Source organism: Catharus ustulatus, chromosome 11 (assembly GCF_009819885.2).
Source record: "Catharus ustulatus isolate bCatUst1 chromosome 11, bCatUst1.pri.v2, whole genome shotgun sequence".
In the NCBI taxonomy this organism is placed as follows: Eukaryota; Metazoa; Chordata; class Aves; order Passeriformes; family Turdidae; genus Catharus; species Catharus ustulatus.
In genome coordinates, this window is record NC_046231.1 from 13,922,070 (window position 1) to 13,940,461 (window position 18,392).

Sequence of the window (18,392 nt, forward strand, 5' to 3'; positions counted from 1 at the left end):
TTGTGCAGACAAGGAGTTTAAAATGCAAAATAGCAAATCCCACTTGGACTGCTGATGTGTAGTTGCAAATCCTTCTATTCACTGTGAATTCAAGCAGCTCTTTTCCTCCATTGTGTAGTAAGCATTAAATATGCTACAAGGTTAAAACACAGAATAGAGAACCTGTTTATCCTCACTCAGGGGAAACCAGGGATACTAAGTCCTCTGCCTGCTGTAAATAATGTCTTGTCTTGCAGTTCAGTAGCTTGAGTAAATGCCTTAATTTCTCTGACTCTGGCTTTTCCTTACATAGAAAGAAGGTAAGTGTGAGAATATTATTTTTGGTCATTTAAGTTAATTTAAGCTGGAGGTGTCTTAACACCAGCTGCTGTCTCCAAAGGCATTAGAAAGCTCAATGCAGCTGGATCATGCTAAAGGTTCTCTGTGAAATGGCCATAATGTGAAACAATGTGTTACAATCCTCTCTCAATTGTGAAACAATCCTCTAGATCTGCACTAGAGAGCTGCTTGTTTTTTTCCTTTTGGCATGCAGCTGGGTGGTTTCAGAGTGAGCAGCAGGGCTGCATGCTGCAGTGCCTCTGGCATGGGATGGAAAGGCTACCATAATTCCATAAGCAGTCTGCATTTGTGAGTTTGAATAACTCATTGCTTCTGATTGATATGAAAATTATGTGCCTTGTTTGTGGAAAAGTTGTGGGTTTGGTTATTTTTTACTTCTTCCTGCACTAGAGCAGGTGGTTTCCTGAATTGCATGCAGAAAACTGCTGTTCAGCTGTTTAATTTCATGGTGGAAGAGGTTCTGCAGTGTCTCATGCATGAAGCACAGCCCAGGAGAAGCACTAATTATTCCACACAGCATCACATGCATGTGTTACAATGCCTGGCAGCCCCTATCCTCTGTTCCATGGGGTGTTGTGCACATATAAACAGGTTGTGATGGGGACTGCAGGAGAGCTTATAGCAGATCTAAGTATTTACTACAGCAAGATTTCTGTGCAGCTGCAGTGGTTTGTTGGACAGTCCATATACACTCTTAAACTTTAAGTCTGAGTTTTGGCTTCCTGAGCATTTGTGTGCTATTGCCCTAGAGAAACTTTTCCTTGGAGAAAATGTTTAACCTGTTGTCCAAACAAATTCCTCTCCCAGTTACATACTAAACTGGTGAACCTACCAAAGGTGACTTCTGCCGTGGGAAAAGGAGTCCTTGAGCGTATTGGGAAAAGCTGTCTTGGGCTACAGAACTACAGATCCATGAGTTGCTTTTGGCTGTTCTTCAGAAGCAACTCCTGTAATGTGAAATCCTAATCAGGTTCTCCTAATCTTTGAAGCATTCTTTTTTTAAAAAACTTATGTTAAATCCGTAGACTGGCTGTATTTTACAGGGTGGTTTAAATGACAGGAGCTACCACCAACCACTGGTTTATTCCCCTCCGTGAGTGCTCCAGCACATTTGTTTGATTCTGGTGTTATTCAGAACGTGGACATTCTCTTCCACCTCGCTGGTGGCACAGGTCAGGAAGGGCTCTGTGAAGCACTGAAACTAAATCACATCATCTTCTCTTGGCTCAGGTCGACAAGTGAGCAGTGAGTGCCAGGGTGAAATGCTGGATTACCGGCGCATGCTGATGGAAGACTTCTCGCTGAGCCCAGAGATCATCCTGAGCTGCCGAGGGGAGATCGAGCACCACTGCTCCGGCCTCCATCGCAAGGGCCGCACCCTGCACTGCCTGATGAAAGTCGTCCGCGGCGAGAAGGGAAACGTGGGGCCCAACTGTCAGCAGGCAGTAAGGAGCTTTTCTGTCACTTCACTTACAGTTTGCTCAGTTGGTAGAAGCATTGATTTGTCTGTCAATGTTTTGCCTTGCGATGGGGGTTCTGCTGAAGTCAGCCTGGCTCTGTGGAGTGCTGCTGAATGCTGGAAGTAGTTGTGTAATTGCCATGCTGTGAACTTGGTATGTAGCAGCACATCAGTAGGGGTGGTGTTTTTCCCCTCAAAAAATACTTTTTGGATTGTTGTGCTCTGGGTTTTTTATTGGATCTTCTGTAGTTCTTCTCCACCAGCTTTGAAGTAATGAATTCTCTCCAGGATGCAAGATGTAGGGAAACTTGCCTTTTATAATTTTAAAACATTCCTTGTCCTTTCCTTTTCCCCCTCTCCTTCCCTTTTCCCCCTGTGCCCTGTCCTTGGAAATGCATAAAACCGTTCAAAGCATCTTCCCACTCAGTTTTATGTTTGCTATTTCATTCAGCTTTAATGATGGAAATGGAACTTCAGGGACAGGGAGGTGCAGCAGACTGCTGTGTGTTGATGTACTTGCAACCAGTGAAGAAAATGTCATTTTCCTCCAAAATACCTCTGTGAAATGGAATATTTCCTTTGCCTTTTTAAACTCCATTTTGGCCCAAATACATCCTGCTTATCATTTTTTTAAATGGAAAACAATTTAATTTTTGTTCAAACTCATTAGTGCTTTTTAATATGAAATTACATTTTTGTACTTAATGTTTGGTTTTAATGACGCATGAGCCCTAAAAATTGACATCAGCGATAAAAATGGCAAGGGAGTGTTAGTGCTGATGTAGGAATTTGGGGAGATGTGTGCTCTGGACTTCTTTTAATAAAAAGAACACTGTTCTGTACATTTTTGTTTTAAATGTAGCTTAAAACTTGAGCCTCAAATGATACCAGTGTGTGTGTATTATCAAAGATACAAAAACTTAACATATATTAATATAAGTCATAGAGGGCTTTTGTGATGAAGTTTATTTCTGCATAAATACCAGGTGTACTGGTGCAGCAGCTGTACAGTTTGAGTCATTCCTGCGGGGATCTGTAGTGCATGCCTTAGCTTTGCAGCCTTGGTGTGAAAAACTGAATATTTGTTTCTGTTTAAATATGAAATTGAAACTGCTGCTTCAGAACTTCGTTATTTGCAAATCTTCATAAGATCAGTTAATCTTGGGAATAAGTTTTAGATCATGACATGCATGTTCAGAACAAGTCATAAGTCAAAACAGGAGGCCCCCAAAAGTGATATTCAAACTTTCAGAGAAAAATATCTTTAGAAATTTAGGGCAAGTGTGGAGGTTTTTTTGGTTCTCTTATACTTAAGCTACTGCTTTATTTTTTTACAGTAAGTTGATGCAAAACTAAACAGGATTATCTCTGAGTCCCCTTCAAGTTAAATGTGTTTCTTTGGGCAGAGGACAGCAGAAAACAAATTAAGTGTTGATTCTATAACTATGTCTGGATTTTTATGGGCAAGTGGAAATAAATCATTTCAAGAACAGGATAAACATTCCAGTGTTCTGCATTTCTGAAGACTGACAGTGCTAATATATAGCTGCCTACAACTTTTGAAGTAATAAATAATTTATTGTTCTTATTTTTTGTATTTGAATGGTAAGGATTGTCTCAGCTGTCAGTGGCTTTGTTGTTTTGACTTATTGTGTTAGAATGAGTTTCTTCTTTTACCTTTAAAGGTAGATAAATTATCTTTTCAAAGAAGAGATTATTGTGTGAAACTCTTCCAGATATTTGAGCTAGAGACTTCAACTGCTTGTCACATGAGCTTGGCCCATATGGCAAACCCTGAAGAAGGGAAGTTAAAGAGCATCCTTCAGAGTAACCTGGAGCCATTTCAGTTCTTTTTGGGTGCCTAGAGAGCACCTTTGATGTGTGACTCTTATTGGTGGAGCAGTTGTCTGTGGCACCCCAAATTTTCACCTGCAGAAAGAGAGGAGATCAGCACAGCTGCCCTGGGATGGTCCCAGCAGAGCTTGCTGCTGTGCTTTGGGTCCACCTCTATAGAGTCAAAAACTCACATCCTTGTGCTTTTAGCAGTATCATTATGTAATGCTAATACCGCTCTTTGATTTCTTGGCTAACTCAAAGTAACAGTTGTTGTCCTGAAATTCTTCCTTATACAAGCTCTATAACCAGACACATCTGCCTAGAAAGTTTGCTAGAGGCAAACTAGGAAGAGGAAAACATCTAATTTGAATCTGGTTTTACTTATTGTCTCATATGAGAAGGTTTGCTCTGATTCTGTATATCTTATGGAAGGAAGACGTTTGCCCATCTTCCAGAAACAATATAAAGAATTCTAAAATAACAAAACACAACCAAATAACTTCCATTTTATTTTCCTGCAAGAGCATTGACTCGTACCGTTCCCTGCAGGTGAATTATGAGAGATTATTTGTATTTAAATTTTTGAACAAAATTCTTCAACGTTCTCAAACCCCAATATTTTAATCTGAAAAGTTCCATTTCTTATGAGACAGCTCAGCCTGTGTGATCTTGCATGTGGGAGTCTGTGTTCACATCTGCTGTTGTGCAGGAAGCACATCTAGACCCAAGTGTCAGAGCTGTGTGGGGATTTTGTCTCAATTTGAACAGTGAATTTGCCAAAATTCTAAAGCTCTGTGAATGGTAGAGGAGCAATGTCTTTCTGTAAGTGGTTTGGCCTAAGTTAGAAAGAGAACCCCTGGGTGTGTGCTGAGCTGTGCACCTAAGGGATCCTGCCCACAGGAAGGGTGGGTGTGCGCTGTGGGAAGTCATCAGATAGGAGATACAGTGTCACTTATTCGTGAGCATCAGCCCTTCGAAGCTCTGAGCTGGACTGGCAGGGTCTAGCACCTCTGGTGTTCCTTGGTGGAAGCAATATTTTATATTAGAGCTGTTGACAAATCACTTTTCAAATATGCAACTTCTATGTTACCCTGGTCTTACTTTTAGGTTTTTTTCTGTTCAGATCTTTGAGTGTATAAAACTCCAATCCCTGCTTAAAGGGCATATATTTCTTGCTTCCAAGTTCTAATACAGTTGTTAAATTGGTAGTACATTGTTAATTTAGTTCCATGACCAGGATAAAAGTTCAGAGCATTGTAAAATTTATCCAACTGCTTTTCAACTGTGAGGGTTTGTTGTGTGAGGAAGGAAAATCCTATATAACCTTCACTTTTATCACTGGTGCCAAATTATTCCTTCTTCCCTGCAGTCAGGGCAGCTGGCTTGGTGCTGCACATCGTGCACATGGTTGGCAATTAAGATTGGGAATTCTGCAGTAGTGCCCAAAATGGGGTGGAGGGATAAGGAGGTGCTTCAGTGCTTCTGAGCTGTTGTACCTGGTGTGCTTTGGCCTCCTCCACTCGATAGCAACAAAAATGCCAATTAACTTGAGACCTGAGAAAGAATCCTGCCTACATAATGCTCTGGACAAATGATTTAATCTGTGTGTGTAAAACAGGGTTGAGTTTGAGCTTCTATTCACCCATCTTTTTGCTATGTAAGTCACCTGACTTGAAGTAATGCTAGCACTTTGCACACAGAGTATTCTCCATCCACGCAGGCTGTGTGAGTCTGCACCAGCAAAACCACAATATTCTTCCTCTTGCAAAGTTTGTAAAGAACACATCCAGTTAGGGTTTGACCTTAAGATTCTGTTTGACTGTCAGAGATGTGTAAAATTCTTCTTTTATTGGTATTTTTTTAAATGAAAATATCCGAGTAATTTTTCATAGACAGTGTTCTTCTCAGCTGCCTGCATCCCTTAGAGGCTGAGGCTGGGCATAATTAAGAGCGAGTTGCAGGAAATCCTGTGTTCCTCCCGGGCAATCTGTGGTCTCTCCTCATGACTGCAAGTTTCCTATTGGATAAATACTGCTAGCTTGTATTTTCTTCAGTTCTGATGCTTTTTTCTTGCCTGTGTTTTGTAATGTTAGGGCTTTGCCCTGAGAGTTTTCTGGATGGTGTTTAGGTGCAGACTTTGAAAGGTGGAGGATGAAATTGTAACTGTGCTTTTGATTTAGTTGGGCTGAGGGGCAGTGACAAAAATCATTAACTAAGTGTCAAGATGTTAAAAGCATATAGAACATTTGATGTTGGTGTGCAGTTGCCTTCTCAGCAACCTTTTTTTTTTTTCCCTTCCAATTTGTCAGCTGGAAATGCTTGCCAAATGATGATACCAGTCTGCATTCCATCAGCCTTTGGAAATTCACAACTTGATGGAAAATAAAGTGGGGCATGGGGATCCTTGGCTGACTTAAGGTCCAGCAGCCCCCCTTGTCCCAAACTGAGGTTTACCCAAATTCTCTTCCCCTGGCCCAGCAGACACCTCCCAAATTAATGTTTAGCTGGTATGGACTATGTCCACATTCAATTTTGTAACATGCTAAATATGCTGAGTGATGTTTCCTCATTAATAAGAGAATTGCTTTTTGCATCTTTTGTCAGAATAGTTGTTTCACAGGAAGAAAAGACTTGATGGAACTGTTCATACTGTATTTACTTACCTATGACAACTGAAAGTATTTAGAAGTCATAAAGGGGGTGCTGGGATATCAGCTTTGGGTTGGCACACCTGGTCTCTAAATCTTTGGAATATTTTGTTTTCATCTTTCATTTACATTGTTACTTCTCTTAAGTAGTTAAGACATGGTGTTTTGGATTTATTGTGTACCTTACACACACACACACACACAAAATGTGTACTGTAGACCCTGACTTCCAAAAACCTGAGCAGGCATCCCTGAGGAAATGTTACTGCATGGAATATCAGAACAGGACATTTTATCTTGTATTTCAATAAAACTTTTGTGTCCTCTCCAGGCAATTGAAAAACTGATTTATACTTTATAGATAGGCACATGATCTTTAGACATTGATTTAGGTTTCAGCTGTAAATAGTATTTATGAAAATACAAAAAATCTGTATGTTTGGTGTTGTTAGCCTTATGGAGTGAGACTACCATCAAAGCTTAAGATAGATCAAAAATACATCAGGCAAATAAAATTTTACCTGTTCTGTAAATTGGTATGCAAGTAGTCCAAGTTTACAGCTGACCTTCAGTGTGTAACTGGTCTCATCCAATGTTCCTGGGCTGCTACTTAATGATAATTAGGGTCCAGCAGTGCTGGAGTTGGCAGCACAAGCTCTTAAAATAAAACACTGTAGAGCAAAAGAGCTCCTACATCTTAGTGTTGTTACTGGCATAGAATTGCCACACTGAGAGGTTATAAGTGCTTTCATTTATGTCTTTAACATTTATTTTCCTGTCCACAATTCCTTTTTTCCAGCTTCAAACCCTGATTCAGGAAACAGACCCTGGTGCCGATTATCGCATTGACCGCGCGCTGAACGAGGCCTGCGAGTCAGTGATACAGACAGCCTGCAAGCACATACGGTCTGGAGACCCCATGTAGGTGCCTCTCACTCAGAACTGCTGCTTTTTTCCTGTTGGGCATCCATGGAGGTTGTGTGGCTGACCAGCAGAGACATTGAAACCTGTCCAGACTAGTGATTCCAGACCAGCTGTACAGAGCTGCACTGAGCTGTCTCTGTTCTTGCTGTGCAAGCAGACCAGTACTTTTATAGGAGGACTGGTTTAGGGTGAAGAGTGTAGCTTTCACAGGCACTTAGATTTAAGTTTGCAGTGTTTGATGTGCTAAGTTCTCTAAACATGTAAGTCTCAAGCAATATAATGAAGTGACAAACCTGGAAAGACCAAGTAAGCAAACCCATGCTGCAGAGACAGGTGTCTCCTTTGTCTTCAGGTCTGATAATATATTCTCCCCTGGGCCAGATTTTCTATGGAATACTCCTTACAATTCTGTTGTATATCAGACTTGCTAAAATAACTAAAACAATAAGAACATAAGAGAGTACAAATCTGACATACACTTGTTTTAGATGTAGTCTTTTTGAAAGAAGAGAAAGATCTTCATTGATTTGAACATCTTATCTATGGTTCACTGAAAGACTGATTTGGCAACACCAGCTGTTATAGAGAAGCTCAGCATGATTTTAACAATCTGTGACTTGACTTTTTCTTCTGTTTGCAGGATTCTGTCTTGCCTGATGGAGCACTTGTATACTGAGAAAATGGTAGAAGACTGTGAGCATAGGCTCCTGGAGCTCCAGTATTTTATATCTCGTGACTGGAAGTGAGTACTGTAAAACAAGGTTTATCTTCACTTGATGTTTGTATTAAGTGTTTGTATGCATTAGCAGTTCTCAGTAAAACAATATAGCTTGTGGTTGTTCAGAAGAGGACTTTCAAGTATGCCAATTCAGTAGGGTGCTTGTGTAGAACAGTAAAAGCAAAAGCTGCTTAGAAAAGATGTGATGCCACTTAAATCAGGTACTCTTTTAGAAGTGATGCGACCTTAAAAAGTGCTCGAGTTTGAACTCTGAAATTTGTTGCCTCTTTAATTAAAGAATTCTGTCTGACCATGTTGAAGTCAGAGGTCTCTTTCTCTGCAGGTGGCAGCCAGTTGTATCTGCTGTAAGTGATACAATACGGAACTTAAGGAAACCAAGTTTTTAAGTATAACAGAGACTCATTGTGTGAGAAGCTTCCTGCCTCCATTTCTGCCTTTTTTCAAGTTCTCTAAATGTGATTACAGCCTGTAGAGCAGATGTAATACCCTTCAGAGCACTGTTTTTCCATCTTTCTCATCCAGAGATGGCAGTGCTTTGTTTTAAATATATACAAAGCCCCTTGTGTCAGTGTTGGTTAGGATGAGGAGAGAATAAATTTGATAAACGTGACCAGTGAGGAAAGAATAAGTGTTTGGCTTGTCTTCTAAAGAAGATTGAGAGGTGAGGAAATAGAGTACATTAAATGGGGTTACTGCAAGAAATTGAATAATTGCTCTCAGTGGCCACGAGGAGTGTAAGGCAAGAAGTTCTGGGCTTCAATTACTGCAAGGAGTGTTCAAACCAAACATTACGAAAATCTTGACTCACAGCAAGTCGTTTTTTTACAGACAGCATTGCCAGTAGCTGAGAGCTGATGTGCTCTGTGAACTTCTGCTTTTAAATGTGGGACTTCATGGAGCAGGAAGTTCAAGACTTTTTGACTGTTCATTTAGTCATCTCAATAATTATCTCCATAGGTAGACAAGAATACTTTATTTTTCTCTCCTTCCTGTTTCTCTTCATTGCTGGTTCTTCTGCCTGCATTGTTTCCAGCAGGTAATTCATTGTTTGAGTCAGACTTAAGTGATTGGAAGTAGGAAGACTGATTATTTACATTTTCCTGGGAGTAAGAGTAATTCTAATTCATAATGCAGGCTGGGCAGCATTAGCTTATCTTTGTTTAACCACTGTTCCCCGGAACTGGCTTATAAATCTGTTGCACTGGGTGCCTCAGACAGATGCACAGAGTAGAAGGGGTTTTGTTGATACCTTTATCTATATAATGTGTCCACTGAAATCACTTGATGTTTTTTTCCTCTGTAGTGTTTTATAAATATAAAGATTTCATTTTGGAAGGTTAGCAGTATCTCACTTAGCTTTCATGTAATTAGACATCATCTTAAGAGATCTGCACTTACATGCAAAGCAGGGGGCACTGAGTTTGCAGTTGGCTCAAATCCAGGGCAGACAGAATCAATCCAACTCAGATTTTTATGGAATTGGTGTTTTAGAATGGCAGCTGTACAAAGGAAGTGTAAGATATTACACAAGCGAAATGTGGGATGTACCTGCCTTTCTGCTGCTTCAGGATATCAAGGAGATGATTTCTCATGTGTTAGCATTTGGCTGGCATGCTGCAGAAGAAAATGGGAGGTGTTTCAAGAAGTGCTGAAAATTACATCTGTAATTAAAGATTTTGGTGTTATTTAGGGAGTTGATTCCAAACTGAATTAAGGCCAGCTCTTGGTCAGATGCTGCTGCTGAGTGGTGTCCTGGTGGTGCCTGAAACTTGAAGTGGATTTTCTGCCTCCAGAGCATTTTGGGATATGAAAAACATTCCATGTTTGAATGAAGTGCCAGTGATAACTCTTGTTTGCAGATTGGACACAGTCCTTTACCGAAAGTGTCAGGGAGATGCCTCCCGCCTCTGCCATACCCATGGCTGGAATGAGACCAGTGAGCTGATGCCTCCAGGGGCTGTTTTCTCCTGCTTGTACAGGCATGCATATCGAACAGAGGAGCAAGGAAGGAGGGTAAGTGCTAAAGGGCAACTTGCTGCTGTTTGATCTGTGGTAGAAGGGTTTGTACAGGTGTTTGGAAGATGGACACACAGTGCTAAAACTGCCAGAACTCAGAAAAGCTACTTTAAATAATTTACTGTAGGTGGTAGTTGCACTCCTTCAGGTGCCCAGCTCCTCCTCAAGGGTGCCCTGAAGGTCTAGGTTTTTTTTCTGGTAAGGCAGGGCAGGCCTGGCAGGATGACTGTGTCACAGGCCTGTGGAGAGAATTGTGTGCTGACACTGACTTATGTTTCTGTTCAAACCCAGTACAAATCCTCCCTCATGTCTTTCCAAAGAGGAATGTGGTCCCTTGCAGTTAGCCAGTATATATGCAAAAAGGAGTTTCAAGATCAGCTTCCCTCAGCTGTTTTTAATTAAGTTTTGCTTTGTGTTCAGCTTCAGATCATACTCCATTTAATTCTTCCTTTGAAATAATGCATCCTTCCAGTTCTTTGGAGCATGCTGTACTGGTAAATGTGCTTGTGCTGTCCTTAAAGGGGGCAGTGGGGATCTGACTTGCTGCCCTGCAGTCTGGAGATCCACCATAATCACATTTGTGGTTGAGCTGCTCTCTTCAAGTTTGCTGCCCTCTCGTGCCTTTAGCAGGGCCCTCAGATGAAAGCACCTGGGTACTCAGTTCCATTTCTTTTGGCACTGCAGTGTACACAGTCCTAGGAGTTGATGGGTTTACACAATGGCCCAGATTAAAAATTAATTTCCACAACTTGATTTAAAAGGTCTTTTGTGGCAGAGGTCAAGTACTGATTGAAGGCATCTCTTTTAGGAATAATTTTTTTTAATGCAGTTTCTTAGTGTGCTGAGTTGAGACTTTTTCATTCCATTTTCTATTAGTGCTGACCAAAGAAATCAATAGCCACCATGAAAATAATCTATCAGAGAGAGAAAAGGGTTTTAAATGTGTTTTTCTTTTAGAAAGTAGGCTAAGAAAGCAGCTGCCATTTTGAAATTTAGTTTTGGAAGCAAACTCATGGGAGACCTGTTTGTTTCCAGTACTGTTGGCAGAATGTTAGATACCTTCCAGTGGTTTGGATTTTAAATGTATGAAGCTTTAAGCTTCAACTGGTGCATTTTTGATTGGATAAGCACCACACCAGTATCTCTTGGTTTCCTACAGTTTGTTTCTTCCTGTCTTGAAAGTGCTGACTCTGATGTGCTGCAGTGAAAATTGCTGAGAAGAAATTACAAATGGACTATGTTGCCTTATTCTGGGTTTCCCATGTAGTATTAAGGGCATGGTATTACTCTGACTTTCTGCTCCAGAATTGGTCTGTAGCCTTGAGTGAAGATGTAGCAGATAACCTGGGGACCTGATCTGACATCTCTTTCATAAAGCAAAGTTGAGCTTTAAGAATATAAAATTAAACTTAGTAGAATGAGAGGAACCTCTATCTAAACTAAATGACAGAGCTCCAAGCTCTTTTAGAGCACACATTTCTTATAGGAACCTTGGCAGACCTGTGCTGAGCAGTGCAGGATTTCTATGCTGTCTGGGATTGATGTTGATTTGGATTTGTGGTCAGAACCTTACCTGACAGCATCCTGTTGGCCTGTGTGGGTTTAGGGACCCTCAAATGCCAAACACTCCCTGTTCTCTTTGCAGCTATCACGAGAGTGTAGAGCAGAGGTTCAGAGAATCCTCCATCAGCGAGCCATGGATGTGAAGCTGGACCCAGTCCTCCAGGACAAGTGCATGATTGACTTGGGGAAGTGGTGCAGTGAAAAAACAGAGACAGGGCAGGTACTGTACACAATATCACTGCTGCTTTGTTTGCAAAGCTGGAGGGGTGGGAAGGACAAAAATGGGATAAAGGGATGTGTTGGTGCCTCTTAATACTGGAGAATGTGTTAAAAATTAGTGCAGTTGGAAACGCAGTCTGCACCAGATTGAGGCAGGTGGTGCAAAGAAGCTTTGTGTGTTCAAATGTTAGTGGAATGAGAAGGGAGAAGGGAATAGTTTGCTAAAAGGGCTTCAAAGAAGCAACCCTACCTCCCTTAACCTCTTATTTGCAATACTGTATTACAAGCTTGATATTTCCCACATAAACTTTATCCCATTTCCAGTTGGCAAATACTGACATGTTTCCTGTGTTTATACAGAATTGAACTAACATCTGCAGCTACTTAACAAAATTTCAACAAATACTTTCATATTAAATTGCTGTGCCTTAGGAGGGCTGTAGGGAAGGGATCATTCTGCAGCAGATGCTGTAGACACCGCTGTCTTTTTGAAGTGCCAGTCATAGGCTGGGTAACTAACCTCTCTTTACAGTTATGGAAAGGGCAAATTAAATGGGATATTCCAGAAGTGAAAACACATCATGCAACTTTTGAGAACAAGTGGTTACATCCTAGACCAACATTTTCAGTCATTACTATATATATTTGTGTTCTGGGAGTGCTAGTAGAGGAGTGGGAATAAATGAGATTTAGGACTAAACAAGAAGGAAAGCAGTTTCACAAGTGTAGCAATGTTTTAATCCCAAAATTTCAACTTGAGTTCTTAGATTACACATTAAAATGTCTGTTTCTATAGGAGCTGGAATGCCTTCAGGACCATCTTGATGATTTGGTGTCTGATTGCAGAGACATAGTGGGAAACCTCACTGAACTGGAGTCTGAGGTGAGTGGTTTTCAGCCTTGGGGTAAAGGGAATAGATGAGCAAGTCTAGTTAAGCATGCCATTTTAATAATGATGAAAAAACCTGAGGTTAGAGGAGCTGTAGAAATGCAGCTAGGCTCTGGAATCAAAATGCATCCTTTTTTTACCCTGTACATTAGAAGTTTTCCTGGAGGTTCTTGAAAAAGAGAAATGAACAATATTTCTGGATTTTAGTCTGTTGATGGCATTTCTCCTGCTTTAAAGATCACTTACAATACTAAAACTAGGATTTCCACAGGAACCCAGTTAATTTGAACACAAATCAAGATATTTGATGGGACTTGAGATTTTGGTCTTGCTTGCAAGTAGTTTTGAGTACTGTATTACAGCTTCTCTCCCAGTCACAAAAATTTTGTCAGCACCAGGTACATCAGTAGAGATTTACTACTTTTATGAAACTGCATATTTGACTGTTGAGACCCAGACTGTTTTCCATATCTCTTAAAATTTACACTATGTCCTAGGGAGAATTTCCTTCCAGTGGTTAGAAACATTGGTTTCCTCAGAACTATGCCAAATCTTCAGCTCCTGCCTAGGTGTAAGGTGATTTCTAATGCTCTTGCACCCAGTTTGGAGGAGAACAACTAAATTATCCAAGCCAGGAGTTTCTTTACAGAGCAGGCTTTCCCTTAAGCTGGAAGGCTTGTCTTGCATTTGCCATGTTGGCAAGAGTGAACTCCAAGATTTCCAGAGCTGAAGGGCGAAGCTGTCTGGGTTTCATTTTTCAGAACTGTAAATTGGTTTGAGCTTCAGTTGTTATCACAGATTTTTTCCAGAATCTTTTTCTCCTGTGCATTCACTGTGAAAATGAAAAACTGTGTGTTTTCTGCAGGACATTCAAATTGAAGCCTTGCTGATGAGAGCATGTGAGCCCATTATTCAGACATTCTGTCATGTGAGTACTCTATAATAGTGTGAATATTTTTGAGGGAAAACTCAGTGGGAAAGGTTAGAGAGTTTTAGTGTTAGTTCTTTCTACATTTCAAAAGTAAGATCAGAGGTAATCATTTCCAAAGGTCTTTAATTAAAAAATTACCCTGAAATAAAAATTTTTAGTGCCACCTAATGTTTCTACTGCTGTCAGAGCCCTAGCATAAAAGCTAGTTTGAAGATGAAAATTGCTCTGTAATTGCAAAAATCACTCTTTACAATGAGTTAAATGCTAGACTTTTATCCTTCTCCTTTATATGCAGGCAGTGTGTCTAACCACTGTACTCTGTGCAGCTGCTCAGCACTGCTGAAATAACTTCACTGGTGTAGGGCTGAGTAGTTAAAGAGCAGTGAAGGCTCTAATTATAATATGTCATGTAAGCACTGAGTCTCTGCAGTGTGTTCTCCTGAGTCTGAAGTGTGTGTTTCTGAGATGGTTCCTTTCTGAACTGTATAACCATAGTTGTGTACTGGGGTTGTGTGGTGCAGCTTGAGGCTGGTCAGTTAATAGTGAGCTCACCATGGAGAGGTGGGACTGTTCCATGTTTCCTGGTCACAGTGGGCTAAAAGAGCATAAAACCCACAACTTGTAAAAGTAGTTCATTTTTATGCCTTTCATCTCTTCTTCAGGAGGTTGCAGATAACCAGATTGATTCTGGGGACCTGATGGAGTGTCTAATACAGAACAAACACCAGAAGGAAATGAATGAAAAATGTGCAATTGGTGTTACTCATTTCCAACTGGTGAGCAACGCTTTTCTCTGCTATCAGTGGAAACCTGTTCTGTTCTTTCAGGGTGTTGCTGGGAATTAGTTGATTATGAAAACCTTCCTTCTTTGAAATTTATTTTCCACTGTATATAAAGAGCTCTTGTAAATTCAGACAGTTGTGTTTGCATGCCTGGTCATAAATGGTCACTTCTGGAGATGATTTCTTTTCAGCTCTTCCTTCTTCCTTGTCATTTGGTAGACAGGGTCGCAGCTTCTTCAGCAGTGCAGCATTCCCCTTGCCTCCACATTAATAAGTTTGAACAAATGTATATGTTAATTGTGTGATTCAACAAATGCTCTTCTGGCCAGCACTTTGCTTTTTTATGTTTTAGACTCCAGATGACCAAGTTGTTTTTCTCTGCCTTTCTCTTTTGCAGGTTCAAATGAAAGATTTTAGGTTCTCATACAAGTTTAAAATGGCTTGCAAGGAGGATGTGCTGAAACTGTGCCCCAACATAAAAAAAAAGTATGTAGTGCCTCACCAAACAGCAATCTGATTGTATAAGTATGTAATTAAGTGATAAGGTGTTTCATGATAGAACAGAAAACACTGGACTTCCTTTAAAGGCTGATTGATTTGTATGTGTTCTCTTGACTGTGTTCTGCTTAAGGTAGAGACCTGCCTCTTAAAATTACTTCTGCTTTACTCCTGGATAGAAACCTGTCCTCTTGATTTTACTTACTGTGAAATTAGCTAGTTATTACAGTTAGTGGATTGCATGTCCCAGAATGTCTTATATCCTCACTAGATTCATTGTCTTCTAAGAGACAGACAACTGTTGTTCTAGTTGCCGATCTGGGAAGTGAAAATATCCACTTCTTTTATCTGGTTTATTCACTGCAGTCTAGGGGATTTTTTTAAATGTCCTACTGCAGTAGTGTAAGGCTAAATTACACACAAGGTCAGTCCTGTTTGTGGATAGTGAGACTATTTGCATTTTATGAGATAAATGCCCTTCCCATAGTGTAGAAGGATTGCTTGCAATGCTATGTAGGTATTCACTGTCCTCTGAGATGAAACAAAGCTTTTCTGAAGTGCTGACATGATTTAAAAGCAGAAGTCTTGCTGGGCAGAGGGGTTGGTGGGATTTTGAATGTCTTTCTGTCTACTGATCTAGACTCCCAATTTAGGTTTTAATTGTGATCCAGGTGCTCTGCAATAGAACTGTACCCAGAAGTAAGCACAGATGCACAAAATCTTTATACTGTGTTTGGATTATTTGAGTCAGTTTCTCTGGTGTGGTAATCCAATATCAACCTTGGCTGGTCTTAGTGAAGGGTGTATGAATAAAAAGCTGTTTTCTTTTCTGCAGGGTGGATGTAGTGATCTGTCTGAGCACGACTGTGCGCAATGATACTTTGCAGGATGCCAAGGAGCACAGGGTCTCTCTAAAGTGCCGCAAACAGCTGCGTGTTGAGGAGCTAGAGATGGTAAACATGCCTGAAACTCTTGTCCTTCCCAATCTTTTAGTGAGGTCCTTCACTTAAAGCTTCCTGGTTTGCCCACCTTCAGGGAAAAAAAGGGAGTTCATTTATAAGATGTGTCTTATTTATTTTTTCCACTTTTCTTACAACACAAGGCTCGACTGCTCTTCACGGTGAAAGTACTGATTGTCTGCTTTAATGTCTTAAATATAGTCTCGTGAAGGCTAAGGCAAGTGAAATGGTCATTGGAATTTCAGTTAGAAGTGATTATGTTTAGTGTTAGACAGCAACGTGCTACACATTCTGATGTCCTTAACATCCTCTAGGAGAGAACAAAAGCTTCATTTTACTGACTGAGGAAACAAGCACAGATGAAGCAACTCGACTCCAGCTGCTCCAAGTTGCTCAGTGGATAAATAGGAGTAGTGTTTGTTCTGGTAGGCAAAGCTGCCTCTCAACTTCCTGCTGCAGTGCTTGCAGTAATAAACTCTTAAGGTCTTTGTCCTGTAGATACTGTTTAAGTGTCAAAGCTTCACCTTAAGTAGGTCCATATCAGAAGAGCAGCACTCTTGCCTTTGTATGGAAGAATTCAGATGTTGGGCTTCACCAAAACCAGGAAACTTCATTCACATCCTCCACATCACCTACTAGATGGGTGGCTGTTAATATGTCCTATAATATAGATTTCAATTATCTTGGACAGTTGTGATGATGCCTTTTTAGGAGAAGCAGTGGAAACAACTTGCTAACTCTTATAATTTGATTTAAACTCTTTCTTCAGTTTGAAAAGCTGACACATCACTGCAGGGAATTCCAAAGTAGATTTCTTACTAATACCACTTCTCACACCCAAGACCCTTATATTCAAGGGTCTATTGTGAGAGTTGCTTACTTTTTGTGAGTAGAGGTCTTCAGTTAAGAGATTGAAAAAGTGAAATAGTCGCGAGTCCTACTTCAAGGCTCATATTGTAATTTTACCTGCAGACTGAGGATATCAGACTTGAACCAGAACTGTATGAGGCTTGTAAAAGTGACATCAAGAATTACTGCCAGAACGTGCCCTATGGCAATGCTCAGGTAATGGAATTTATTAATAATTTACAATTTAATTTGTACTTTCATTTCAGAAAACTTTTGAAGAACGCTTCTGCTTGTGTAAATGCAGCTTGAGATTTTCATTTTTATATCACTCAAATATTTTGGTAATGCTTCGGAATGTTAATTTCTTTATTATTGAGTGAATGCAATGCTGTGAGCCCTTCATTCTTCAGTCTATGCTGATTTTAAGCTATTAGCAGCTGGTTACTGCAAATTATGCTAAAGATTTCTTAGGCATAATGTCTGCAGGATGAGATTTGTGGTTCTGGAATAAGTCCAAGAGACCCTCTTCATCTCATTAAATCTTTGTGAGAAAAGATGAGCTTAAAACAAGTCCTGGAGATAAGCATTGACAATGACTTTGATAAAATTCTAGGCATTGGGAACTTAACTGCCCAAATGAGATGAAGGTGGTCATTAGGGAAACACATGGCTGTGTATGACAGAATCATATCAATAGTGTGTCCATTATGCCTGCAATATTGTGTTGTAGATTATTGAATGCCTGAAAGAAATCAAGAAGCAATTGAGTACACGGTGCCACCAGAAGGTGTTTAAACTGCAGGAGACAGAGATGATGGACCCAGAACTGGACTACACACTCATGAGAGTCTGTAAGCAGATGATCAAGGTAATGGTAGTGTGCTCATTTAAGAGGGCAAGGTTGGGATGTAAGAGCTCTGTCAGCTTTGAGCTTCCCATAAAGGCTTGTTACAACACTGCTTTTTCAGAAGTATGATTGCTTTTTTGCAAAGTAATCTGTTTCTTAACTCTGAATCAGGCTGAAGTTTCTTCAGGGCTCCTCTCTTTCATATTCCTGATCAAAGCCTGTGCACTAATAAATTTGTCTTACCAACTGCCAGCAGAATTGAGGAAGGAATCTGTACTGAGGCTCCTAATACAGTTCTCATCCAGTCAGTTTGGATTTGGATTGGCTCTTAGCAAGGGTGCAGAAGTTATGATTACAGGCAAGAGTAAAATCTTCAGTTCACTGCTGACCTGGTTCACACAGACTTTTATCAAACTGATAAAGCAGGGAAAATCATGCATAACTTAAAATTAGAAATGAAAGCTGGAAGTTGTGCCATGTAGAAATCAGCAGTGAATGTTCATATAAGATACTCTTTCACAGTAACCAGAATTTCAAGCCCTGAAACACTAGGATGTGTGGTCTGTATGCAGTGCCCTGACTCCACATTTTGGCTGATGAAGCCCATCCTGAGAGTTATTTGCTCTCCAGTTCAGACACATGCTTTTAAAAAGAGACCTGTGATCTTATGAAGATAGTGAGGATTTGAAGATACAAAAACCTTATCTTACACCCACAGAATTAGTTTCGAACAAAAGAAATTAGTACCTTGGTCTGAATTTTGGGTAAGCTGGTTCATTTTTGACTATCTGATTCAAGGTGGGAATGGGCTGATTACTGTCAATGAGTTCCTCTCTGCTTTCTCCTTGTTTGTGGTGTTCATTTGCCCTGAGGGGTACTAATGAAGATTTTACT

The 18,392-nt window shown here is 40.3% G+C and overlaps 1 protein-coding gene across 1 annotated transcript in view; it reads left to right on the plus strand.

Annotated features, from left to right (window-relative positions):
• The window catches only part of GLG1 (golgi glycoprotein 1), an 81,571-nt gene that overhangs the window by 53,443 nt on the left and 9,736 nt on the right, over positions 1–18,392 (plus strand). Inside the window, exons 8-19 of the mRNA XM_033069457.2 lie at positions 1,570–1,784; positions 7,082–7,203; positions 7,847–7,948; positions 9,805–9,958; positions 11,607–11,744; positions 12,540–12,626; positions 13,498–13,560; positions 14,226–14,339; positions 14,743–14,831; positions 15,679–15,796; positions 16,775–16,867; positions 17,382–17,519. Of these exons, the coding sequence (XP_032925348.1) occupies positions 1,570–1,784; positions 7,082–7,203; positions 7,847–7,948; positions 9,805–9,958; positions 11,607–11,744; positions 12,540–12,626; positions 13,498–13,560; positions 14,226–14,339; positions 14,743–14,831; positions 15,679–15,796; positions 16,775–16,867; positions 17,382–17,519 (1,433 nt within the window). The remainder of the gene's footprint in view (positions 1–1,569; positions 1,785–7,081; positions 7,204–7,846; positions 7,949–9,804; positions 9,959–11,606; positions 11,745–12,539; positions 12,627–13,497; positions 13,561–14,225; positions 14,340–14,742; positions 14,832–15,678; positions 15,797–16,774; positions 16,868–17,381; positions 17,520–18,392) is intronic.